This window comes from Pagrus major, chromosome 10 (genome assembly GCF_040436345.1).
Source record: "Pagrus major chromosome 10, Pma_NU_1.0".
Taxonomy (NCBI): Eukaryota; Metazoa; Chordata; class Actinopteri; order Spariformes; family Sparidae; genus Pagrus; species Pagrus major.
In genome coordinates this window covers 19579597-19606250 of record NC_133224.1, presented here as the reverse complement: position 1 = coordinate 19606250, position 26654 = coordinate 19579597, and the positions used below count along the sequence as shown (strand labels likewise).

Sequence of the window (26654 nt, the reverse complement as noted above, 5' to 3'; positions counted from 1 at the left end):
TCTTTATTGGATCTAATTGTATATGAGCTGATGCATTTTTTACAAGGTTGTATCCTTTCCTTTCATTAATTGCTAAAGGCTAAGCCCTTGCAGAAAGCACAAGTGCTCAGTGCCTGCAAATAAACGCGTACAGGTAAATCGATTGGGAATATATTTCAGATGGGAATGAGTTTAATCGGAGAAAGAGTGGTTGAAGTTTGCAGCAGCTAGATTTAGAGGCGGATGATAGATAAGAGAGAAAAGGACACAGGGAGTGCTAAAGATTAATGAACAGATGGACCGCTTGTAACGCAAAAAAATGAAGACGAACGATCCCCAGGTTCAGAACGAACAGATCTTTTCATTAGGAAAAGTACAAAAACAGGAGAGAAATTGAGGGAAAAAAAGATGAGGCGAGTGACGGATGAGGAACAGAGTAAGGGTGATGGTGGTGGTGGTGGTGTGTGTGGTGTGGCGCAAGAGGGGAGAGGAGGAGACAGATGAACTGATAGAGACGGAGACAGAGGGACAGCTATTAGGGTTTGAGACATATGCATGGCAACGAGAGAGGACAGGAAGAGCTGGTGATGGATGGGAGGGCCAACGCGGGGTTACAGGGGAGGAAGAGAAGATGACAACGGCTGGACGGGAGCACGAGATGGAAGAGGAAGAGGACGGCGAAGAGGGCAGGGGTGTGATCACAGTGAGAGAGTGAGGGTGGATCAGGAAGGAGTGAGAGTTGAGGGGAGCTGCCTCTTAGAGAGACAGAGAGGAAGAAGGGTCGGAGGAGGAGGAGCAGGAGAGGAGAGGAAGGTGTATTCACTTGGACAGGCTGTCATAACGGGAGCTGACTGCTCACCCTGACGCTCTGAACTGGCCTGACCCACAGTGCTGAGGACGCAGGGGGCTGCAGAATGAAAGGAGGGCATGGAGGCAGGAAAGGGGTGATGGAGATGGAGAAGAAGGGAAGGTGGGGATGGAGGAGGGAAGGCAAACTGTGAGGGAAAGGAGGAGGCTTGACTTTGAACCACTCTGACCTGCCTCACATAGGACACCACAGAGATGGAGAGAAGTACATAGAGGGGTGGACGGGCGAAGACGTGGGGTTGGGTTGTCTGAACTGACCTGCTTACTTTGTGGCAGGGAAGGAGAAAGAAAAATGGAACGGAGGGAAGATTTCGACATAAACACCAATACAGATATACAGTACCATATTATTTGGCATATGTTTTTATTCTGTAACATTTGAAAGGCTAAAGGTGGGAGACCCTAATGCCTCCTTTCCACACAGTTTTGTTTTGTGTCTGTAAATTATGGAAGTACAGCCCGAGTTTTAACACAAGGAAATGCATTTCTTCACGGAAGAATAGATATGCCACCACAAACGTGCAAGAGAAACAACTTTTCTATCCTGCGTCACACAATGCTCATGGTCTGTCCAAAACTGTTCAGTGTACTACAGGCATATTCCGATATTCCAACCAATTTAGAGGGGGAAAAATCGGTCTTTGCATTTAAAATAATCATAGTAAAAATAGTTTCACTTGATTTTTGTCTTAACTGACTTGTTTTACTCTTTGTTGACAACTGTATCAAAGTTCTGTTGTCCATTATTTTTGCAAATCTATTACAGATAATGAATTTCTAGGTAATTAGTGGCTGAATCAGGGGATTTCAGGGAATTTTCTGAATTTTGAACCAATGTTCCTCCAGTGGCTCATCAAATTCAGACGAGCTTTATTCAGTGGGCCACAATTTCCACAACAGCACCAGTAGTAGAGCCACTACTGGCTGTAATAACTGTGAAGTATAACAGAACATGATACCCATATAGGTGTAGTTATATACTTGAACGTGAACGTTAACTCTTGATCTCTGGGATCTTTGGGAAACCGACCAACCACTTGCAAGATGTGTGATGCAGCTGAAAGCTCATAAAAACTGGCAAGTGCAACTTTGAGCTTAGATTATGTTGTTACACAAAATTGTAATAGAGTATATATAGAGTATAATACAGAGTATGAATTATTTTACGTAGTTAAGCTGTACATGTGGAAGCATGCATACTGTATAGTACACGTATGTAATTCAAAGAGGTTGCAGGGTGTGCTTTACTACACAGTCACTGCTGTTTCCGTTATTTACGGCCTCACAGATTGTTTCAACTCTCGAACTTTAATGAGTTTTTATGTGAAGGTTTGATTATTAACCATTTCTATGAGCACATTTAAGGGATAAGCTGAAATCATATCTGCCTTGATCACTTGGGCTCTCTAGTCAGTAACACTAATTGCTCCTAATTATCAGAGAGAGCTGCGATAAACAGTTTGTTATAAATAAATAATCAACTCCAAAGCCTCACCCATGCAGTAAAGCAGCTGCTTCATGAGTATTGACATGATTTTATTTATTATAGTGTCTTTTTTATTATTTTTTAAATCTGCAATTAACTGACGAGTTGTAACTACAATGCTGCCATCGCTTAATAAATTGTATTTGGTGCCCCAAATTCAATTTGGAATAATGACTTTACAAACTTTTTTTGCAGTGAAACAGCTCAGTTACACAACTGAGAATACAATGACTCATTATAAAGGAAATTCAATTAGAGACAGTGGGATATGTTTGTTGGATGTTTCTACTTTCAAGGGGCTAATATTAGAAGTAAAATCTTATTTTTTCATTATAATTAATGACTGCAGAAGTCATTAGAAACACATAACAGAATAACAGATTTTTATTAATCTCCTCTTTCCACAGACAAAAAACATTTCTGGAGAATTTTTATTATTTTTTTTAACACTGGAGAGGAACACATGGGGAAAATGGAAGGAGATGCTGACATTGGAGTTATTTAGCTACAGAGATCCAGCAGGGACGGAAGCAGATAGAGGAAGAGATGGTGAAAGATGGAAAGGTGTGAAGTCACACCGAGGAATAAAAAAAAAACAGGAGAAGGATGGAGAGCTGGAGGCTGGCTGCAGGATGAAAAGGTGGGGTGGGGCTGACTGAAGCTTGGAAGTGGAGGAATTCCTGGCGGAGCTCTCTGCTCCTCACAACAACAGAGGAGAAGGAGGATAGAGCCTTTCCTTTTCTCTCTCTCTCTCTCTCTCTCACACACACACACACACACACACACACACACACACACACACACACACACACACACACACACACACACACACAAACAGACAAAGACAACAATTTTGAGGTACTTGTCCTTCAATTGAGCATTTCTATTTCCTGCTACTATATACATCTATATCACTACATTATTATCACTATATTGTACATTTTACAGCATAATATTTAACTTTAGTTACAAGTGACTTTGCAGATTCAGATGGACACATTCATTCATCAATAATTAATCAACAATCAAGTCATAAATTATTTGGAAATGGGCCATTCTGCACTTTCATTTTTGGTACTTTGAGTATATGTTGATACTAATACTTTTGTACTTTTAATTCAAGTGGAAACAAACAATTTTACCTACTGTATTGTTTCCGAGTGGTATTATTGTTGCTGTTGCTGTCGGAAGTGAGTTGTTACTACCAACAAAGGACAAACGTTGATTTTATTCATTCATTTAGTCTATAATGGAGACTTGAAAGCAGATAGAAATGGTGCCAGGCTGCCAGGCTATCCGGCTGTATCGCTGGGAGTTTTTTTTGCACACAAAATTGTTGAGTGAAAGTGAGGTTTATAGGAAACCAATCTAAACGCTGATGGTGTCATTCTTCCATGGCCATTACACTGTGAAATTAACATTTACTCCATTTTACTTGTAACTGAGTACTTTTACCTTGTTGTATTGCTACTTTCACTTAAGTAAAAGATCTGAGTACTTACTCGCCTACTGGAAACACTTCTGCCACAAGGCAAAAATCTGTAAGTGTGTGAATAGAGAGCGGTACATAATCAAAGTCTCAGCTAGCACCCCCCACAGCTGTATTCATCTTCCCTGGGAGGTGCAGAGCAAAGAGCTGAGGAGGACGATCGAGCGCTCCCTGCTAGGAAATCAGTTTGGGAATCGAGATGTTCTCATAGCATGAATGTGTAGGCGCACACACATACTCACACACACACGGCCCATATGAATAATGTTAGAGGTGTAGGAGCTCCTTGGAGTATTTTACATCAGCTATATTCATGTCATGTTTTATCCATGGTATATATAATGCATAATTGAACAGTGTGTAGTATGCAGCAAGTGTAAGGAAGCAAAATGTTCCGCATATGACACTTAAATGGTTTATGTCATGTTGGTTTTGAATGTGTCCTGTGTGTGTGTGTGTGTGTGTGTGTGTGTGTGTGTGTGTGTGTGTGTGTGTGTGTGTGTGTGTGTGTGTGTGTGTGGTTGTGTGTGTTTACTGGTACAGCTGTCTGTAGGAACATACTTGCAGTTAAGCTATTTTGAAATGAATGCAGGGAGTAAATGTCCTGTCTCCAATTAGCTGTCAAAAATAGATCTCTCCAACTCCAAAGGTAGCAGTATTTTGAGGATCTGCTGACATCTACAAACCTGCAAGTGAGCCAAAAAGGAGGGAGGAAAAAATAAATAAATAAACCAATCCCCTCATCTTATTCCCATATAGGGCTGCACTCAATTTACCGCACTCATATTGAGGACGGGATGTAAGAACACTGCCAAGTTGTCAGATCAGGTGCCAATTCCAATTTGCTTTTTCCACCACTCACATCTGCTCAAAGCCCACTCTCAGCCAGCTCGTTTCCGCAAAGTCACCCAGACATCTCATGTTTACATGTGTAAGGCAACACCCGCCGTTTGGTTCTATTTTCAGAAAAATACAACAAACAGTCTCAACGCTTTGTTCATATACAAGGAGTCTCTCCTTTAGGATGTGCAGGAGAAAAAATATCTTATTTATCCAATTTCCCTCATCAGTAGAACTGAAAATTTTCCGCCATTCCTGTATTCTTCTACTTTGTTGACCAATTAATGGGCAAACTTGTTTGTTACCTAATTAAAAAAAAAGCACAAGCTAGCGGGGATATCTGGAAGGTGGTGACGGAGGTCAGATGGAGCGAAGTAGGTAAAAGCTTTGCGGAGAAACAACAAGAAGACATGCTTTGTGCAGAAAGAACAACTGTTCTGAGATTTTCGGGTGCCAGCATGTATTCTGCAAACATAATTACACTCTCACCCCAAACCACACTGATAGCGACTTAGTCTCCAGCATTGTAATTGAACAGAAGAGGCTTTTTAAGAAGGACACGAGGGAGCCTACCGACTGTTTGTAGGCAAAGACCAGAGACTGAACATGCTTAAGAACATGTATCAAACACCCATGTTCGTGATCCAGTTCCAGTATCGCGCCGTACTTACGCTCTACAAAAGACACTTGACATTATGAAACACACAGAGCAAATTAAACTCTTCACACTTCTGGGTGCTGCTCTGAGATTGAATATTTGACACACTAGTCTTTTAATCAGTGAAATTCCCACAGAGAGGAAAGCTGGTGCCGTGGCTTTGCGTGGGAGTCGCTGGATCATACATCACAAAGTCTTCTTGTGGGTTACACCCCAGGGTGCCGTAGCACTAATGCTTCAGACAGCGATGTATATGGATGGTCACATAGCTGCAGGCTAGAATACATTACAGACAACTTTCCACTGTGTCTCAGTGGATGTCTGTGAATCACAAGAAATATATGGAAGCAGATACTCACTCAACTTCGGCTTGAATTTTTCAACACGCATATGGTACAGAGAATTCACAACTTTTACAGCCAAGAAATAGTCCAGTTATCTGACAGACACGTCTTCATCAGCCTGTTTGTCCTGTGAGCCACTGTGTCTGTCCTGCTACAAGTCGGTAGACTGTTGGCTTAGCTCTTTGTCTGGAGTTGCTTGAGTGTAAACTTCCAAACCAAACCGAATAAAGAGCAGAACACAGCTGAAGTCATTCCTCGGACCTTTGATATAGTAGCATCTTAGCTCCCATACAGTGCATACTTGTATCTCAAAGGGTAGGTTTCTTAACCTGTAACCCCACAAAACCATGTACAAGCAAATGCCTTTGGAAGTAATGCTTGGTTACCACTGCAGTGGGTAAGTTAGTTAACTGACCATGCTAGTGTTGTTAGCTTACATTAGCGCAGGTAAAAAGTCTGTTTAATTCATTCCTTACACTTATTTTTGGTTTTGGAAACAGACACCAGCCTCCAAACTCTTGAGGTATGGAGAATTTTTCTGATTTGAGACCCATATACACCAATTCCACACGTGAAGAAATCTTAACAGGTCAGTGAATGCTCTATTGGTTGTTGCAGGGTCTGGTACTGTACCTCACTGTGCATAAACACACACACACACACACACACACACACACACAAACACACACACACACAGAAGCACACGAAGGACAAAGTGGCTTACTAACTGTATTCATTACTAATTCAACAGTCGACTGTAATGGGACTGTTTCATGTATAAATATTCACTAAAGACAAGCAGAGGACACTAAAGAGGCCATACAATGCTGGAGCAAATGCATGCACATGAATTACCAGCACACCTCAGACCCTCCTTTCACTTTCAGACTGAGTGCTGCAAATCAGCGTGTTCAGGGTTATATTCAAACATACTGGAGCTACTTCACTAAAATGTAAGCTTGTAATAGGTTTTGTATTTCATTCATGCTCCTCATGTCATGGTAATTGCAATGCCACAAGGCTTTGTGCAACAGTTTCAAGCAGCTTGGTGCACTTTGAAATGTTGTTGTGTTCCAGAAAAATGGCACGTTTTGACACAGGAGCTCATGCTTGTTGCGGCACCATCTCAACAGATTACAGGACGTCCTATGAAAACATAAACTACGCCCGTGTGTCTGTGTGTGCACCCACGTGCAGCTATCGACGAGACAGCCCCGAGGCACAAATAAATGTTCATTATCATCAGCCCGTCTTTGTTTGCGAGCAGCCGTGTCAGAGCTGCAGAGAGCGAATGTGGTGGGTGGAGGAAAGATACACACCCGGCCACAGCCCTCCCTTTAGGTGCATGAACGGGGCTCGTTTAGGCCCCGCTGATTGGCAAGAAGTTGGTTCCCCAGGATAGGCTGGTTAATTAGTTAATTAGCTCCAGCAGCTTCTTAATGAGATGCCTACACTGCTTCATCCTTGATCAGAGCAGGAGAGCTGGGGTAACACAGGTGGATCACACACGCAAATACACACTACACCCACTTTGTACACACTTCATTCCATCATGAGCTGACACACACATGAATATGTTGAGCTGGGGAATATGTGCAAATGCACTTTCACACACATACACACACATTAAGCACCTTAGAGATCCACGTGAGGTTTTCATTTAATAGGCCAGGTGTTGTAACAGGCTGAGAGTGAAAGTGTGTGTAGGTTTTCAGGACAGTTCATCTATGTTAACATTTAATTTGGAGGCTCTTGAATTAACAGGCTGGTCTAAAGTAAATGAAAAGGATCTTATTTGCATACATGGATACTTCTGAGTGTGTGAAGAGAGAAAAAAAACTGCAATGGACAGTCTTTCAATGTGTGTGTATGCGAGTGTTTGTGGTAAATGACTCTATAGCTTGGTCTCTGTGTGGAAACGGCTTGGAAATGGTCCAGGCCGAGAGGTGGCCTGGCTGGGGAGGGGGAGAGGCAGGAACTTCTCTGGGTCTGTATGTGGGGCCGCGCACCAGAGAGGAGGTGGAGCAGCAGAGGAGAGCAGGTGTAGCCCGGCTCTCACACTGCTCACAGCATCTGTTACTGGGCCAGTGAGGTACCGCGGCCAGCCTGTGTTTGGCATGTGTGCGTCCGTGCATGTGTGTGAGTGGAGAAGAGTGAAGTGCACGCATGAGTGAACTCGATTTCTCTCACTACTCTCCTCGCTCTGCCTTCGTCCGACTCACTCTCCCTAGGCCCGCTGCTGTCTCGGTTTATTTTGTGTGTGTGTGTGTGTGTGTGTGTGTGTGTGTGTGTGTGTGTGTGTGTGTGTGTGTGTGTGTGTGTGTGTGTGTCTGCTCATGTCAGGTGTCCTATAGCCTCTGACATTATCATGCTTTCCCTCCTGTCAATCACAGGTGACCTGGCCAACCATGTGGCTGACACGAGGCAGTCCTGTCCTTGACTTCTCCCTCCATGTAATGCAAATTACTTTTATTACCATTCATATAGCCTGTGTGTGTGTGTGTGTGTGTGTGTGTGTGTGTGTGTGTGTGTGTGTGTGTGTGTGTGTGTGTGTGTGTGTGCATATGTGTTAGTGTATGTTTAAAGTATGAAACACGCTCTCCTGGCCCCAGGTGCTGTGTTAGCTAGGCTTGATGGGTTAATGTATTAGCGATGGCAGGGTGGAGGTGTAGAGGAGTGAAGGTTAGTGGGGATCCAGAGGGCAGATGGGCCGTAGCGCCCAGCTGTGCCCCAGGAGGACCCGGTGTTTCTGGAAACCAAAGGGATGTGGCAACAGGGCAGCCTGGCATGGAGAGGCTCAGGCTGGAGTAATGGGCTGAGGAAGTGGCAGGCAGAGAGGGGAACAATGAGGAAATGATGCAACTATAAAGCAGGGATACTTTGTGCGTGGTGGTGGAAGCCTAGTGTATAAAATGCTTAAGTGAGAAACTTACAGCCATTAAATGACAAATATCGTCACGACTACTGAGTCTGGGGCTTTCCCTGACATTCGCGCTGGTGATGGCCAATAGATTGCTTTAGCGGATGATCCTGCCAAGCTCACTTTACAGTATATATCTTGTTCCAGATCTCGCAGCTGAGTCTTTGAGGTGTTGAGCTCCTTCTACTCTAGTATTTTCAGACTTATTATTTGTTTAGTTCAGTGCTTTGGTTTGTGGGCATTCTGACAGAAGATTTCCTTCTACAATCTAAACACTTTACTACTTTACATTTTAAAGCTGCCATAATAGATTTGGCTACTTGGCAGCAGTGGGGAAATCAACCACACAAATTGTCCCTACGTAATCTAATTATTTCATCAACTACTTGTTAGTATGAAGCGTTTATTTCTTCTGTCTTAATGCAGTCACTTTCTCATCTGCTTTAGAAATTCTGTAAATCTCCCACATATATAAGCAATAAAAAGAAGACATCAAGGGTGTCACTTTGTGTTGTAAAAATTTGGTGGGGACATAACGGATGAGATAAAAATCAATCACCCTTCAAAACATATGTGATTTTAGGCAATATAATAGAGGGATCTGTACAAGGTCAGAGTTAATAAAGGTGGGAAAACTGCATAGACGTGCATCAAAAGTGCATAGAAATTAATCCACTTAAATTTCTCCATTAAGGTTTTGTGTGAAGTAAACATGTACGTAACACTGTGATCCTGCCCTCTCACTGAAGTACATAGTACATAGTGCAGAAACAAGTGATAGACACCATTCACCCTATGACATGACACTGTACTATCAGAATGATTTGGAAGCTGTTTAAGGAATAAAAGTTACTTAATTTGGCTTTGGATATCCATGGCTGTCAAATTATGGGCCAAGAATATTTAATTTATATGCTGTCTTAACAGTCCTTACCTTAGGAGCTGCCCTTAGGGCTAAGATAATTTGTTGGCAGCTTTTACCTTTACCTCTAGAAATTAATCTTAGTCTTAGAGAGAAAATTTGATGAAAATGTCATCACAGTGTGGAGTTTCTTGAAAGTTTTATAACTTAGCCCTGCTTTGGATGGCTTAGTGAATATCACCACAGGTTTTCTTGCTGCCTACACTTGGACAGAAGCGGTGTTTAACAGCCACTACACAGGTAGAAATCCACTGCAGGAGAGGCAAAGACACAGACGGCAACCTAGACCAGGAGGTAATGAAGCCACACAATGAGGTAATTTTGTCAGGGAGCAGCACAGAAAACCTCTCCTTTTTCTACTCTAAACCTCTTGGCAGCTGCTCTTTCTCCCTAATACGTGGCCGCATCAACTTCACACCTGTTCTCTCAGGATTTCGAAGAATCGTTCAGGGGGAATGTAGGATATCACTCAAGAAAGCTGAAGTTAAAGAGTGAAAAGGAAGATGGGATTTAAATTCAAATACTTCCACATAAAAACACTCCTCTTTATATAAGATAGTATCTTTAATTGATGACATCTGAAAGCGTAAAAGTGGTCAGTGGTGGATTTATCTGTTACAACTAAACGTGTCTGTGAGCTATATGTGTTCACAGCAAACAATGCACACACTTCTGTGTGACTAACATCAAGAGGAACAAACACAGCCTACAGTGCAGTGGAATATTAAGCACTGTAGCATCCTGATGCCATATGTTGTTTATTGTCTATGCGTGTTGGCTGCATGCAAAGAGAGCTCAAAGGCTGTGTTAGTTTTAGTCCACACACACGCACACACACACACACACACACAGAGAGACATCACACCGAGTCACAGCAGATACCAGCACAAATGCTGACTGCTTTTCTTTGCTTTGTATTTACGCTCACTAACAGCCTGTCTTTATGAGTGTCAATCTGAACATTAAGAAGCACAAGATGCTATTTTGGCTCCCCAAACAAGTCTGCCATCCTCAAGGGAGAGCTAAGTCTCCCAGTTAGCCCCGCAGCGCCGCGCGATGATTCAAACGGCTGTCATCCCTCCGTAATGATGATCCATCCCTGGCTATTACCAGCCCATGGTTCCTCACTTACAGAGCTGATTGTTTGACATGTGAAACATACATCAGCATAATCTGGCCCATAACTCAGTTTTTAAAGTGAGGGTGAAGTGAAGATTAAATGAAAGAGAAGACGAGCAGGGGACAAACACGGCAGAGAGGAGACGAGATGATGGAACAAAGGTAGTGAGAGTTGTTTCGAGGAAGAGAAAGACAGGAAGGCAAACGTGTATCAAGGAGAAAACAAGAGAGGTTCATAGATGTAGACAGAGTAACAGTGAGTGGAAACGAAACATTTTGTTTTGGATCATCGGGGAACCAAACTGCAATGCCTACCTAATAATTAATTTCTCTGTCATTCTGTCAGTCACATTAGCTTCATTACACCGGACAGAACATTCCTAATATCACACAAAGAGGCTTTTCACCATCCCAACAGATTCACAAGAGGATTGAAAACTTTGTAATGTTTAAAGATATATAAAGACCACTAAGCTGGGGTGTCAATCAAAATCGTAACTTTGCTCAACAGCTCCCGGCTGTCCCAGAAAAGGAAGAAAACAAGAAGAATAAAAGTAGTGAAACGATTTGCTGCTTTCTGCAGAGTCCCATCTTCAACCCGTTTTAATAATTGGGGCCTCCTCTATAGGAATTTGAGACATTTGATTCAAGGAAAACAAGTATATCTAGGAAAAATACTGCAGAGCTAGCCTCCTAAAGCTTCCTGAACGGTTTGGTTGTCCGGCCAGTCGCACCTGAAGTAGATCCTTAGGCTGTTAGCTACAATGGCTAATCTATCATTTCTTGTGGTAACCATTTTTTATATATGATGTGAATTTCTCAGTCATTATATCTGGATGGTGTAGCTCTTTATATATAGTCTCTTGCTACAGTACATGTATCCAGTCTTTGGTTATCAGCTTCACATATTTACTATTTTTCAGCTTATGATATTAGCCAGTTGTTTCTTAATACTGTAGTCAAATCTTTTTTGGTAATACTTTATAATAACCATTATTAATAAACAGTACGTCAATGGTTAATTAAACTTTAGTTTACAGTTATTTCACTATTAACAAGCAATGAAATGCTTTATTAATCATTTATTAAGCAATTGTTTATTGTGAAGTAGCAACTGATGTTTGTGATACTTCGTAAACAGTTAATAAAATAAATACTATGTGGTTCATCTATAAAAATTATTTGGATGGCCACCATAAAGTTGCAACTGATGTTTTTAAACCTTTACTATTGCTTAATAAATGGGTAAATAAAGCATTTCAAATAACATTTAAGTAAAGTTTAATTAACTATAATTTTACCATTTATTAATGATGGTTATTTTAAAGTGTTACCACCTCCTTCAGTAAATGAGACCACTCCTGGGCGGTTCATTTATGGATGGATGCTATCATTTTGGGCTTCTCTCTCTGGAAATGCCCCTTATGATAAATCAAGCTGTATTCCAGTGAAAGAAGCTTTTTCCAAGCAAATAAAAACATGCAAAGTAAGCTGATGATGGCTCATAGCTCAAACATGTTTGCTTTTTGCCCACAATAAATAAGAAAACTAGTTGTCTGTGAGTGCCGGAGTTTTGTTTGCTCATATTCTACATTATTACACTGCCAGTCTGCTTTGAAGGAGACACCATATTTGAATGTTTAATAAGCATACTCTGTTGTATAATGTACCTGGATTGTGTTTAAGAGAGGATGAGTCTAATCTATCAGTACACAGTACATGTGTTCATTATGTCCTTGCAGAAATAAGGCCAAAACTGATAGACACAGAAGGATAGCAGTGTTGCAGTGTACTTAACTGTATACTCAACAAGTTTCTGAGGTGTGAATCTACAGGAGAGGAGGAGGGGGGGGGAAGAGAGCGTATCAAGGCCAAGGACACACAGAGGACAAGCAGCGTCTGGGGAGCTGTCCGAAAACATGTCTGTGATTCTGTTAATGTGTGTGTCAGTGCAGGTGGGCGTCCGTGTACATCTCACCTGCCCACGGGAATGTGTGTCAATCTGTAAATGTGTGTGTGTGTGTGATGTGGGCCAGCTGAGGTGCTAATCCCCGCTCAGAAAATAGTGCGGCAGCCTGTCCTCTTTCTCAAAGTCACACTCTATACCACCCAACACACACACACACACACGCACACACTTAAGACACCACAATCCCCCCTTTCTCTCCCCCCACATAGAGTCAAGAGGACTTTGCTCATCAATTCTGCTGGAGGTTGCTATGGAGACTGAGAATAGTGTGTGTGCGTGCGAGTGTTTGGGAGAGGTGTGTGTCTTAATATCTTCTCTGGTCCTGTCAGGTCGCCTTTCACACTGCTGTCTGGTCATGGGACAGCACACACACACACACACACACACACACACACACACACACACACACTGAGGACCCCCTGCTGAAGCGTCGAGCAGGCATTTTTCACTCCACACTCCCTGAATACAAAATCATGAATTTTACAAAGTAACAGTGTGTGAGTGTGTGTGTGTGAGGCAGAGCCATTTTAGAGAGGATTCGTCCTGAGTGCAAAGCATTCCAGCCTGCGTGTGTGTGCGTGTGTGTGCGTGTTAAGCCTCTGCACTGAAGACATATAACGCAGTAGATGGCATATCTGCTGCGTGCATGTGCTCAGACAGCAACACAGAGCCTATACAGTGTAATTGTGCTCTAGATGAATGTCTGCTCCAGTGCACACTCCGAAGCCGCTCTGCAGGTTTTATTTTTAGCATCACAGGCAAATGCAGCCCCTCTCCCCCCCCCTCCCTCTCTCCTGCTCTCTGCCATCTCTCTCCCGCTGTCATTTCCCTCATCTCTCAAAATCTCTCACCCTATTCTGTGTGTGCGTATACTGGCCATAGCACACACACACACACACACACACCTCATGTTGCGTACAGTATGCCGAAAAATGTGTTGCAGCATCAAAAAAAAAAAAAAAGAAAATGCTGGAAGCTTTGTACCGCGCTGTTCCACCTCTCCGCTCTCATCATCATTGTTAATGTCTGAATGAATGCATAGTCTCACTTTCATCTCTCCCTCCCCCGCCTCTCACAGAGGGATATAAAAAGCTCATTTGAGTGGAGGTGACGTACGTATGTACTGTAAGCATGTCTGTCGCCAAGACATCCAAGGCAAGGTCAAGTGCTCAGTGGCCCGGCGAAGCTTTTCATTACATATTGAACTCACAACGCAGAATTCCCCGCAGAGACTGCCTGCTGCTTCCCCCTTCCCTCCGCTGTCCGCTGCCAGAGAAACTCGCCTGTCTGGATGCAGACAGGTAAATTTTCACATTAGCATATGGATGGAGTCAGGCGTGTTCTGCTGTGTGAATGATTCCATGGTGGTTAGCATTTGCGTAGCGCTGGCAGGGCTGGAGGGGCGGCTGTTAAATAAGGGTGTTTGGCGGAGACGGAGAGAGAAAAGATCACGTCTCTCAATCAGCCGGCTGGGGAAAAAAAGAGACTGAGAAGGCTGATTTCTCTTCCCTGACCTCTATTACTGTCATTCTTGTCTTTCTGTGCTTGATTTCTTTTGTTTTTTTTCTTAAATGCACATATTCATATAAGCACAATGCATATAAGAGAAGCAGGTTGGCAGTGATGATTATATATAACCCCCAATGCTTTGAGTCCTAAATTAGTCTGTTTCACAATTAAAAGCATGATGCAGAAATATATATATATATATAGTAAGTAGAGAGACTGATTCCTTCTCTCAAAACATGCTTCTTTGAATTATTTGTATCAAAGGGCAGGAAGTAACTGTCCTGGCTGGGGTTGTAACTCTCCAAATGGGATGCTCTGAAGGGTTTGAAATGGATGCATTGATGGCCAAGCTGCCACAGGGGGAAATGAGATCTAAACAGGCAGCAGAAGTAGCAACGCACTGGGCAGAAAAAAGGGGAGAAGAGTTGGAGTTTGGGATGAAGGGATGGTGGAGCAGCTGACTTTGTTGTCCTGAATGCCAAAGTAGTGATAGCGGGTGGGGAGACAGACTAATTTGTATGCTATACTGGTTTCAAATATTCGTATAAAATGATGAAACTTAAGAAAACCAAGAAAAAAGCTATCTGCGCTCGTCAGTGCTGCGCGTACATTTCTCTGCACTCTGAGCCACTCTACAATCTATATGAAGGTCGTATCAAACCGTCGTACAAAACAAGGCTCCCTTTACTTCCAGCAACCAGTCATGCATCTCAGTTCATTTAGAATACAGACTGTATCAAGGATATTTTGTCATTCAAGTGAGATTTTCTCTCACCTCATCTCTGTGATGTGCACAACAACACTCACACAGCAGGGATACTCCATGTCACAGAAGCTTGAACAAGGGTCCTGTAGTTAGCTAGCTGATTTCAGACACTCAAGTTTCCTCTAATACTGTCTCCCTCTCTATTTCAACTAGCATTTCCGTATAACTAGCCTCGCTTCCTGTGTGAAAAGTACAATATTACAGTTCTGAAACATGTTCATTACTTCATCCAGATTTCAAGTCAAGCAACAGAGACTCTCTTTTGCAATCTGTTGCTTTCCAGATAGGCTTTGGGCAAGGCCAGTTTTAAAAGGCCAGCTTTAAGTCTTAATTAGCAGCAGTGCATTTAAATTAACTCCAGCTGTAATCATTTATATGATCAGGGTTATTAAATACCCTGCTAAATTGAAAACATACGGCGCTGGAAAACTTTCCAGCCCTCACAGTAATTTGTTAACCAAGACCACAAAATCTAACTTCTGCACTGCTGACGGAGGCTATAAAAGAGCAGATCAATCAATTTACACCTATAACCTCCAAGAGAAGCAGGAGGGGGGTCTGACACAGATAATCTCATGCAAAGATAACCATTTCAGTTTGGCAGGCAGGCAGTGTCGAGTTTGCATTTCACATGACCACATCTAGCTCCTGTATCAATAATTCCTGCGTTGCCCTTCCAAATCAGCATGTCAGGTTGCTGAAGCAGGAACACAAACACAGTAGGAACCTTCGCAGTGCATCCACAGAGCCGACATTGATATGCATGAATGCGCGCAGCTACACGTGCTCGACGCACACCACCTCTAAACACACAAACGCACATTTCTATCCCTCATACTGGCTTCTCTGTGCCTCTCTTCTGCGGAGGGAAAGAGCCATCCATCATATAGGGTGCATGGGGCGAAAGATTACTCACATTTCTCCCAATCACGGCCAAATTGCACTGGATGGCTCTCATATTTGGGAGATAGCTGCGGCTTTCTCTTTGCATACAAATGACAAAGTCTCCCTCTCAATTTGCTTTCTCCTTGACTCAAAGAAAGTGATGAGAGTGTCGCAGATAGGGCGCGGAGAGAAGAAAATGCAACAGATGCCGGCAGACCTGTGATGAAATTCACAAATTCACAAGAGGAGATAAATAAGATGCAGTCCTATCTCATGCACATCCAGTGACAGGAATAATCTCAGAGAATCTAGTACCATTATCTCACTTCTCTTCGTTGAATCAAATTCTGTGAAAAAACAAAAAAACTTTGAGGAGCTGCTCATACTTCTGACTCATTTTATCCTCTCTGAAAACTAAACTTCTGTTGGTAATCCACTTATTTGGATTCCTTCTGAACAGGATTATTTTTGTCCATGTACAACTCTATATACTCGGCTCAAGCTGGGATAAAAAGACTCTGATACAAAGGCAGTCTACAGTCTACAGTATGATGAGTTGTGCTCAAAAATTACTCTTATTTTGACGCCTGTTTTGTGGCAATCAGCATCTGTCACAAATGAATGAGATAATAAACTGATCTGATAATAAACAGAACAAAGTCACATGAAAGGAAGATTCTGCCTTATTCCATTTGGGTCTTATTGTTTGCCATGATTTCTATCAGTCATGATGACACTGTAGTCGCCAGAGTAATTCCTGTGAGATATATATGAGAACACTCACCATCGCTGGAACGAAGCCAGATGAGGCAAGAAACACATGTGGTCTGACAAGTTGTAAACAAGCCAACAGTTTAGCCAGAACATTGAAAGCACTTCATTAGGAGGTAGAAAAACACCCAGACGATGTTAATAACTTGTGAATGTTTGACCATCTGTGGTGAGTCCAGTAGGCCAGACTTCTATCAAATCAAGGTTGGATACCTGTAACTTAAAAATGGTTTTAATGGGATTTTTAAAAAGATAGGAATGATTGGCATAAACAAAAATAAGACTCAGTAAGCACACTGGAATGTAAAAGCAAAGAAACACACTCCTGTCTCACACTGGTTTCACAGTAGCTTCATGGTTCTCTGGTTGTAGTCACGTTTTACATTGCATTCCGTTATCCACTTGTAGCAAAAATGCTGATGAACCCAATAAAGACGCATTGAGAAGCAAACACTTAAGGTAATTACATGCAAATGAAAATCTGTCATCATTGTGCAGGCTGTGTAAGTGCTCCGAAAAACAACACAGAAACGTCCTTTAAAAAAAAAGAAAGAAACAAACCAAATCAAAGCGAGGCAGCCGGTTCTGCAACAGCTTCCAGCAGCCCACTCTCTCTTCGGCTAATGAAATATCTAATGCACTTAGTTTCCTTTAGTTAGCACCTGCCTCCTTAGAGGCATGTTCCTCCTCTCCAAGCTAAATTACTTGGTCTCAATGGAGCGAGACAGAGCGCGGTGAGTAACAAAGAGGAGAAGTCGAGTGTATTTTCAGGGAAAAGGATGACGAGCTCGTGCTGGAGAGCTGAGGTGACAGATGATACTTTTTTTTTTCAAACCTTGCTATAGCAGGGTTCCACTACACTTACTGCACTCGGTCTGTAAAGCCACCTTCACTACTTTCCAAATCCCTCACTTTCAGTGTGCTGTGTGTGGTGGTAACAGCTCAAGAGTGCATCATAACCAGGACTGAAACACTCTGTAAAGGCATTTTCCTTTTTACAATCCCTGCTCTTTGTGGAATGAATTATACAGCTGCGACATAGACATCTAGAGGTTGGAGGCGCCGGGCGAGGGCACACAGTTAAAATGAGGAATTGTGAGGTGCATTTCTGTGTCAGTAAAAATGCCAGATCTGTATCTGATTTGCATGCTCGTTCCCGTCTCTGCATTCTCTCCCGTAAAGGCTTTTCTATAAGAGTTACTGGCCAAGTATAACTTGAGACTGAATGGAGGACAAATAATAGAGCAGTGGTCACATGGTGAGAAGGTCAAAGGTAGTGCAAGACCGTAAATCTACTTAAAGTGTAAGGTTGTGAGTATTGATTTGATATGTCTGGTAACATAGAAAGAAATATTATATATTATAATAAGGTGCTGATAGAATATGTTAAATCTTAATGATCATTGACTTTTTTTGACAAGCTGTGAAAGGACTATGGGTAATTACTCACACAAACTTGCAAAACTAATTATTAGAACAATGAACAAAAACAGAGTTTATGTTTTTTTCTCCGAGCAAATTGAATCTTTCTTATTTTGTGCTTTTTGGTCTACGGTAATTATCTGTAATTTATCTTCTTCAGACAAAAAATGTTTTTCAATTATCGTTGGGATAAAAAGAGGATAGAAGCATATCCACAAACACAATACTCAGATATGTTTGTGTAAAAAAGTACTGGTGACATGAATACAGTGCATCTTTGGTGGTAGGGCGGGTTAGTGTGTGACAGTTATCAGTCCTTTTGTGAAACCTCGGCTTTCAAAGAAAGCAAAACAATTACACAATCAGAGTGTTTCGACTGGAATAATCAACAAAGGAAATCCATGAGAGAGTAAGCTCTCATGATCAACGCCTGCACTGGTTGTCATTAGATTGATGAATTCTGTCGATGTCATCCATCAGAGTGTCCGCCGAGTGAAATCGACTTGCACGTGTGCACAAATGACTGTTTTGTGTTTGGTGGGAGGGCGGAAAGAGAGAAGATCTTAGATTGAATATATTATTATGATTCTAGATAACATGATTATCTTGCTGCGAGGGGAGTGTATGCAGTGATTTCGTGAAAAAAATAAATAAAGAAGATATCCGGCTCACTTACCGAGCACGCCGAGCCGGTAGTTCATGGTCACCACGATCACGTTGCCGTAGGCGGCCAGGACGCTGGCATCAAACATGTTTCCGGTGCCTTCCATGTAGGAGCCTCCGTGAATAAACAGCATCACCGGCTTCTTCCTGCGGTCACGAATATCTACACACACATACACGCACACACACACACAGGAGAGAGCGGGGAAAAGTCAATAACTGTATTTACGCCTCTCATATTCTCTTTGATCACATATTGTGTAAGATCATAATATACTGAGCAAACAGCAAATTGCACTGCCGGATGAAAAAAGCCTGAGACTGCACTGTTCCCTGCAGCTGGATGTCAGCTCTTAAAAAAATGAGCTTGAGGTAATTTAGATTTCAGGCAATGATTCTGGCGACAGGCGACAACGAGAGACACCAGTACAGGAATCTAATCAAATGTTTCCTTGTGATTAGAGCGATGATGCTCGAAGAAAAATCCCTGGCTAGTGTAGCATATTAAAGCTAACCTGTACATCACTTCCTCTGACTGTCTTAATTTTACACTGAGGCTCAGATTGACCAAGACATGTGCAGTTGATCCCACCTGTGTAAGGTTATTAAAGCACGACAACGAGGGCGGGTACAGATAGTAAGTTCAAACTGAGAACGTGCAAATGTGACGACAAAACTGTGCACAGAAGCTCATTTTGCTGCGAGAGCTCATCGTGTTGGTGTCAAAGCTCAACCCAAAGAGCACTCTGTTGCGAGGGAGAGGTGTTTTAACAGTGTATAAAATGGTGCTCTGGGACAACACAGCAAACACACCGGGCACCACAAGTGCAATTCACAGATAAAAAAAGCCCCAGTTTGACATGAGGAGCCATATTAAAGCCAAGTCTGCAAGGAGTAAAGCGGATGTCTGGAGACCATTCTGTGCACAATCAACCGATAATAAAAGGCCACTAGCTCTTAATATATCATGTCTGCTGTGAATTTCCATAATTTCCTCATTTTATTTTGCACCTTGGAACTTGGAACCCCCATAAATGCAAATTGCAACTCGCCCTGAGCTGCCGGGACAGCTATATCAACCTATTTCTAGGTCAATTCCCCTGTGGGGAATTTCCACAAAACACAGCTTTCTTGCATGCTATCATTTTAGCTCAGGCACAAATTGTTAGTCGATCCACCTTAAGGTAAAAAAAATAAGAAGATAAGTGAGAAGCTTCATATGAAAATGGCATTTCTATTACTGGAACACATGACATAAGTTTCAGTTTAGAGTTGGTTCTGTAAATCCACTAAGCAAATACTTTGTAAGTGAATACAGTTCAAATTGAAGACTATCTTTTATTAGTGGTAAATTACACTGAATATCAAATACCCTGTAATTGTAGATTTTTTGGGGGGGATCAGGGTCTTCAGTAAGTGAACTGTCACTCATTAAAACTATGGTGATAAATTCTGGCATCAGTCTTTAAAAAATGCACGCAGATCATTTCAAACTGCATGCAGTCAAAGTCAGCCATGAGATGCTTCATCGCACGCCTGCTACTACAGCGCTGTGCGCAGGGAGGATGGTCCCTGATGGGCCCTCGTTGGCCTTTGAACCAGTCTCCCAGCTGACTGGGAGCAGCGATACTCCTGCCTGCCAGGAACCTACGGTAGCATATGGCACACAAGACTTAGAACTGTGGCACAGTGACAGCCCCTGTTGGCTTCTGTGCATGTGTGTGTGCGTGTTGGTGTGTGTGTGCGTAGGCTTGGGGATATGAGAGAGCAGTAGTGCAGTAGTGCAGAACAAACACATAAATAACCACTAGAGCATCTGTTAGAAGGGAAGAGAGACGGAGGTTGTATATACATATATATACGTATATGTATATACGTATATATGTGTATATTATATATATATATATATATATATATATATATATATATATATATATATATATATATATATATATATATATATATATATATATATGAATATGCGTGTGTGTTTGTGTGTGTGTGTGCGTGTGTGTGAAGTACCTGCTGAATCATGCATCACATTTTTCACACAGCACACACACCCTTTAACACCAGCGTACACGAGGGTATCACACACACATGCACTGGATATTTAATACACAACCATGATGCTGAAGTCAGTGCATCAGTCAGGCACACACACTCACGCTGGGGAGAGAGAAATTTACAGGCAGCTGCAATGGAGAGTCGCTATGGCAACTGCTTCACTTCCACTTGTTTCTGCCTCTCCTCCCTCTCCCTCTCTCTCTCACTGAGTCTCTCACTCTCCCTACATGACCCACTCTCACGTGGACAAAGTCTCATTGACTGTTGCTGCGGCAACATATCGCTCTTGTGCATCTCTAACCCCGTGATGCCCTTCGCCACGTCTCTACCTGAATCTCATTTCATTAGTGGCAAATGACAGCATGCGCACTTCCCATTCACGCAGCTCTGCATTCGGCATCAGGAGATGAAGACTGACAGCCACTGGCATCATGGGAGACAGAATGCAGATGCACTGATGCACCCACCCACACCCACATAAGAGACAAACACACGCCAAGCAGGCTGTCACAGTTGACCTGTAGACTCTGTGTCCATGGATCAGTTACAGGGCGAATCGTTCTGGCACAGTGACAGACAGGACCAAGGCCCTTGGGGGCTACAGGCTTTCTCTCTCTCGCTCCTCCTGTCTCAGGCTCTCTGTCTCTCTCTCTGCCTCTGGCTTTGTTGTGTTTCCACCGCGACAAAAGTTTAGCATGCACTGCCCGCAGATGGACGGGTGGTTTGGTACACAGCCTCGGGAGTCACATGTGATCCCCATGTGGGATGAACTACAAAAAGCACCAGCAGACCTGTAGGGCTCCATCATTTATCTCTTCAAAACATGTACACGTAAAGCAGCAGAGTGCTTTAAAATGAATCAGATCGTCAGTTCTACGGGGAAAAACTGTGGTGTATAGCATTTCTATCATTTACTTTTCATCCTCACAACATTTCATACAAACAGAACAGGTGCCGTACATGACAACCTGACATCCCCTATACCATGTGCTGTGCCATGGAGGCGCTTTGGGACAGATTCCAGAATATACTGCTCATGCAAAGCCACAACAAATCCTGGACATCCTATGCTAGATTATTGACAGATGGTAAACACTTCCACATAGATAGACAGAGGGCTTATTCATTGCGACAAGCCTGGGCATGCATTGTATTGTGTTGCACTATAGTTTACATGTCTAACTAAAGGAACAGCAGTGATGGAAAGTAACATTTACTTCAGTACTTATGACCTATGTGCAATTTCAAAGTATTTTACTGATGTGAGTATTCAATTTTATACCCATCTGCTTTTCCTCCTCTACAAATAATAGGAAATATTATTGTATACTCCACTACATGTATCTGGCTGTGAAAACTAACTTGTAGACTTTTTACATACAAAACATCTGACATTAACATTGAACTAAAGCATTTGACCTCTTAACACTCTCTTACTCACTCTAGCGCTATGTTAAAGGTGAACAGATTGCTAATAGTATGAAAAGTTTATGTCAACATAAAATAAAAGTATTAAAAGATGAGACTTTTGTCTTTTCAGTCATTTAAACAGTGGCGTCTCACACCCTTATATGGAGTCTAAAGGTTTGACATTAAACTGATGTTTTTATACCATTAACAGGTCTAGTAGACATTGTTCTGCAATAGGCTTTCAATGTCTTTACATTTACCTACTTAAATATAGTAGCTTTCATTAGTAGCAGCAGAGCCCGCCATTATTTTGTGGGATTCAAATGGTTAGATGTTCACAAGAGATTGCATGCATGCACTCCAGTGTTACTAGACAGGCGTCCAACCAAATGTCACACAAATCTTAACTAATTTTGGTTCATGGAGATTAAAAGCTGACGGTGTCATTAAACCTCTGGAGATGAAGAGGATACAACTAGGGACGTAATCAAAGAGCACCAGTCAAACCTGAAACTGTGGAAAATAATGTGGAAGCGTGATGGAAATGTTGCATTTCTGTTTGTCTCATGTGTTGATTTGAAGAAGTCTCATCATCAGATCAGATGTTTGTAGCTGCTGCTATCATCAGTCTCTACCTTGAAGTTCAGTGGACGTTGAAGTCATGGTTAACTCACTAAGTCTGCCATTTCACTTTGCTGCTCAGCTATGTTTAATCAGTTTCTTTGTAAATATTTCATTGGAATCTTTCTTTTTTTTTTTTTTAAATAAAATTGTTATTAAATGTGAATTCAAACAGATAAATGGTAAGGCATTAACTGTTGGTCACTAATGGCTCCCAGTGCTGTACCAGAGTCGTATTTTCAGTGTTAAAGTGTGAAGTTAGTGCCACTGACCATCACAGCTGCTGCTGCTTCAATAAAAAAAAGCTTTTTACATGTTTTTTTTCTATTGTGCCATTACAACATTTTTTAAGTAGAACGATGTGAATTACTGCTGACAAGGAATATTAAATAACTGTCAGGCTCTGTTCATTTATCAGAACAATAACAAGACCTCAATGACAACACAAAACACTTAAGACACGGGGGAAACAATGACTAACCAAAAACCAAAATTGAAAAGGTGAACAAAATTAAATAAGTGAACAATGCCAATCAAAACATTGGCTCTGCTCAGCAAACAACAACAAAAACAAAGCAAGATGGCAGAGAGCAGCGGAGGGCTGGTACCCTGAGGAGCTTAGCGTGGATGCTGATCCTTTCAAGCAGAACGGAGACAATGAGACGATTAGGCCTAAACTTGTGTCGAGTGTTCCAGTTTAGCACACCGCCCACCGGTTGCCCTCAGAGACGCCACCCTCTGGTTTCCCAATGAGAGGCGGGCTCCATCGTCTCCACCCTGTTATCTGCTGACTGATTAGTCACAGGGATGATGCGTGGTCCACGCACTGTGTGTCACCGCTGGGTGTTGATTTTACGAGAATTGATGTGTGCTGTCAGCAATCATTGACAGATCCAGCCGAGAGGGAGAGAAACGACTGCTATGAACTTAGGCCTTACATTGTACATTTATATTTTTCTTGCTGATTTGTTATTAACAGCTGAGGGTAAATCGAGGATTAACCTCAGCCGCATCCGGTCTGAGTTGGTTTTTCCTGGGGGCGATAACAGCGGAGAGATGTGTGAGAACACGGTGTTTAAGAAGCATATATTACTCCTTAACAGAAGAGAGAGCGCAGGAGCCTGCCGAGATATCATCTTGCCATACGTTAAACTGAGCATGGAGAGATGGAAGCGAAGGGCCCTCTCCTCACAGAGAGCCATAATTAAAAAGATATTGAATCATGTCGGGTTAAAACGACAACTCAAAAGGGAATAACGCAGCATGCAGAATTTTATACATTCTCCAAATTAGCATTTTCATTTCCCCACCATATAGGCTCAACTTTTTCCACTATTTCTATTTTCATTTTCATTAGTATGGAGAGGTCAGCGAGTGTGTGTGTGCACAAGCACATGTGGATGTGAGGTGGAGATAAATATTGACCTTTCACGCTGAGGTTCCAAGCTGTAATAACAGGGAAATTGCTCACAGCAAATGATGAACTGTCATCTGTGTGCAAATACACAGCGGCTCTTTGTACTAGTGGTCCAATTAACAGAAAGGTTAGAGAGTGGTGAAAATATTGTAACAGTGTAATGGAAGGAATACATTGGTGGATATTTTGTTGTATTTCTGAGTCCTGTATTTTTAGTCATGATGGATTGGAATTATTACAAGCAGCTTATCTTCAATGTGCAAGTCAAGCTGTGTAAGAAATGTGTGGATATACATGGACAATGTATATATATGGAATGAGGAACACATCCTCATCATTCAGAAGACATTTATTGAAGATAGAGCTGCAACGATTAATTGACTAATTGATTAGTGGATCAAAAGAAAATGTAAGATCTAAGATAATCGATTAATCATTTTCAGTCATTTTTCAAGCAAAAATGTCAAACATTTGCCGGTTCAAGCTTCTTAACTGTGAGGATTAGCTACGTCACTTCTTCATTTCTGACAGTGAACGAAGAGTCTTTGGCTTTTGGACTGACAAAAGAAGCAGTTTCAAGAAATCACCTTGGGCTCTGGGAAACTGTCAGCAATTGTTTGACAATTGTGAGGATAATCAGCAGATGAATCAATAATGAAAGTGATTGTTAGTTGTAGCCATAATTAAACAACTTGAAAGTTTAAGATCCAAACCCGGCTAAAACTGTCCATATAAATCACATTTGCTCCTTAATCAGAAGAAAAATCTTAAAAAGCTTCATTTGTTTAAAAAAATATATATTTAGATCATCTGTCAAATATTATTGATTGATCAATACTGTATGGGTGCCAGTTTAAAGTGACTGATCTGAATTTAAAAATAAAGTTGGCACCAAAGATCTTATATTGCAAAAACAGGACTTGAGTGAGTCGTGAGCAACCTGAAATGAACTGCATTCAGACACAAAAACACTCACAGACTGTTCTGTCATCTAACTATGTGGCTGTCTATCTCAAATTAGCGTGTGTGTGTGTGTGTGTGTGTGTGTGTGTGTGTGTGTGTGTGTGCATGTGTGTGTGTGTGTGTGTGAGAGTCAGTAGGAGGTCAATAGCGGGCTGATGTGATAGAGGGCTGGAGGTGGATGCGGACACGGGGTGATGAATGGGATGTGATGAGATGCAGAGCAGCAGAGCTGGCCTATAGGCCACCGAACAGGGCTAAGGCTTAATCGTTAGAGCACAATGGATCAAGGCAAAGGCCACGCTGATTGCATCTGGGACATGTGTGTGTGACCATGCACTGGTATCATAATACTTCTGAGAACCAGCTGTGGATACGAGTAGAAAGGTTTTTCATGGGAAGTAAGGACATTTCAATAAGGCATGACTTTAAAAGGAATCATATTACATTTGTGGAAAGAATATGTGTGTGTTTTGCTTGTTTTTACTCATTAACACACAGAGTGATGGATGACTTTCCTCTTGTAACGTCCCAGCAGATATGTTCCATCGAACATCAATACAGAAAGAAAATCAACCAGCATGTTAAACTTGCTTACCGTGTCACTTCTATTTATAATTGTTGTCAAACTTACATTACTGTAGCAGAGAAATGTAGCTGACACCAGGTACTGATTTAAAATCTCTTCTTGGACGGTGCATTCAAGTGCTCACAGAATGCTCTGACACTCAACACCTGCTGCTAGACAGTATTGCATTAACAAAATACCCTTTCCGAAAATCAAACCCAACATACAAACAAAAGAAGCAAACAAGAACCGGCCCTGTAGGCTGTGATGACTGTCTTGCCTTTGAAGGTATACCTGCTTGGCAGCTGGCTCTCGAGTGCAAGTCCCACTGTACTGCGAGCCTCTTAACACCCTGATCAAAGTATGCATAATTATATGAAGATAATTAACAATTATATTGCCCTGTAAAAGATTATTACATCTTTAAGCTTTTTGGATCAATCAGGTCTATTGTTAACAATATCTAAACCCTACAAACACCTGCTGTGACACATTATTAGCGTCTGATATACCGCTGAATGCATCGGTCCACTGCTTTCCATTTTGCGCATGGACATATGGTATGTGCCTGCCTGCCTGTCAGGGGTTTATGGGATAATCATATTAAGGGGAATAGATACATGCACTGACAGAAAAGCTTTGCCCAGTGTGTGTGCTAGTAGATATCCATGGGACATATATATGTAGTACATGCGGTGCAGCTTATTGGATAGTTATACGTGGAATAAAGGCTTAAATGTACTTTTGTTGATGGCGCTGACAGTTATAGGTGTGACCAGAACATAGTATCCTGTAGTTTGTGAGATTGTCAAGAAATCGGATTTCTACTAAACTAGGAGGAAGGCTAGGTCTCGGTCCAGAATAGATCCAATTAACTTTAGGTACAGATCCAGGAATTCTATTCCCACTCTTTTGACATTGTGAGATAGGGCGTTATTGGACATTTTTGTTCATTTCTCAGGGAATAATGCATTGATGGCTGGCATCTATGAGCTATGTAGT

General features: G+C 41.9%; 1 protein-coding gene across 11 annotated transcripts in view; it reads right to left on the bottom strand.

Annotated features, from left to right (window-relative positions):
- The window catches only part of nlgn2a (neuroligin 2a), a 121529-nt gene that overhangs the window by 46558 nt on the left and 48317 nt on the right, over positions 1-26654 (bottom strand). For 7 of the 11 annotated variants that reach the window (XM_073475029.1, XM_073475030.1, XM_073475031.1 and 4 more), the window contains one exon: positions 18623-18772. In XM_073475029.1, the coding sequence (XP_073331130.1) occupies positions 18623-18772 (150 nt within the window). The remainder of the gene's footprint in view (positions 1-18622; positions 18773-26654) is intronic. The other 4 variants (XM_073475037.1, XM_073475040.1, XM_073475033.1 and 1 more) reach the window with 2 other exon arrangements.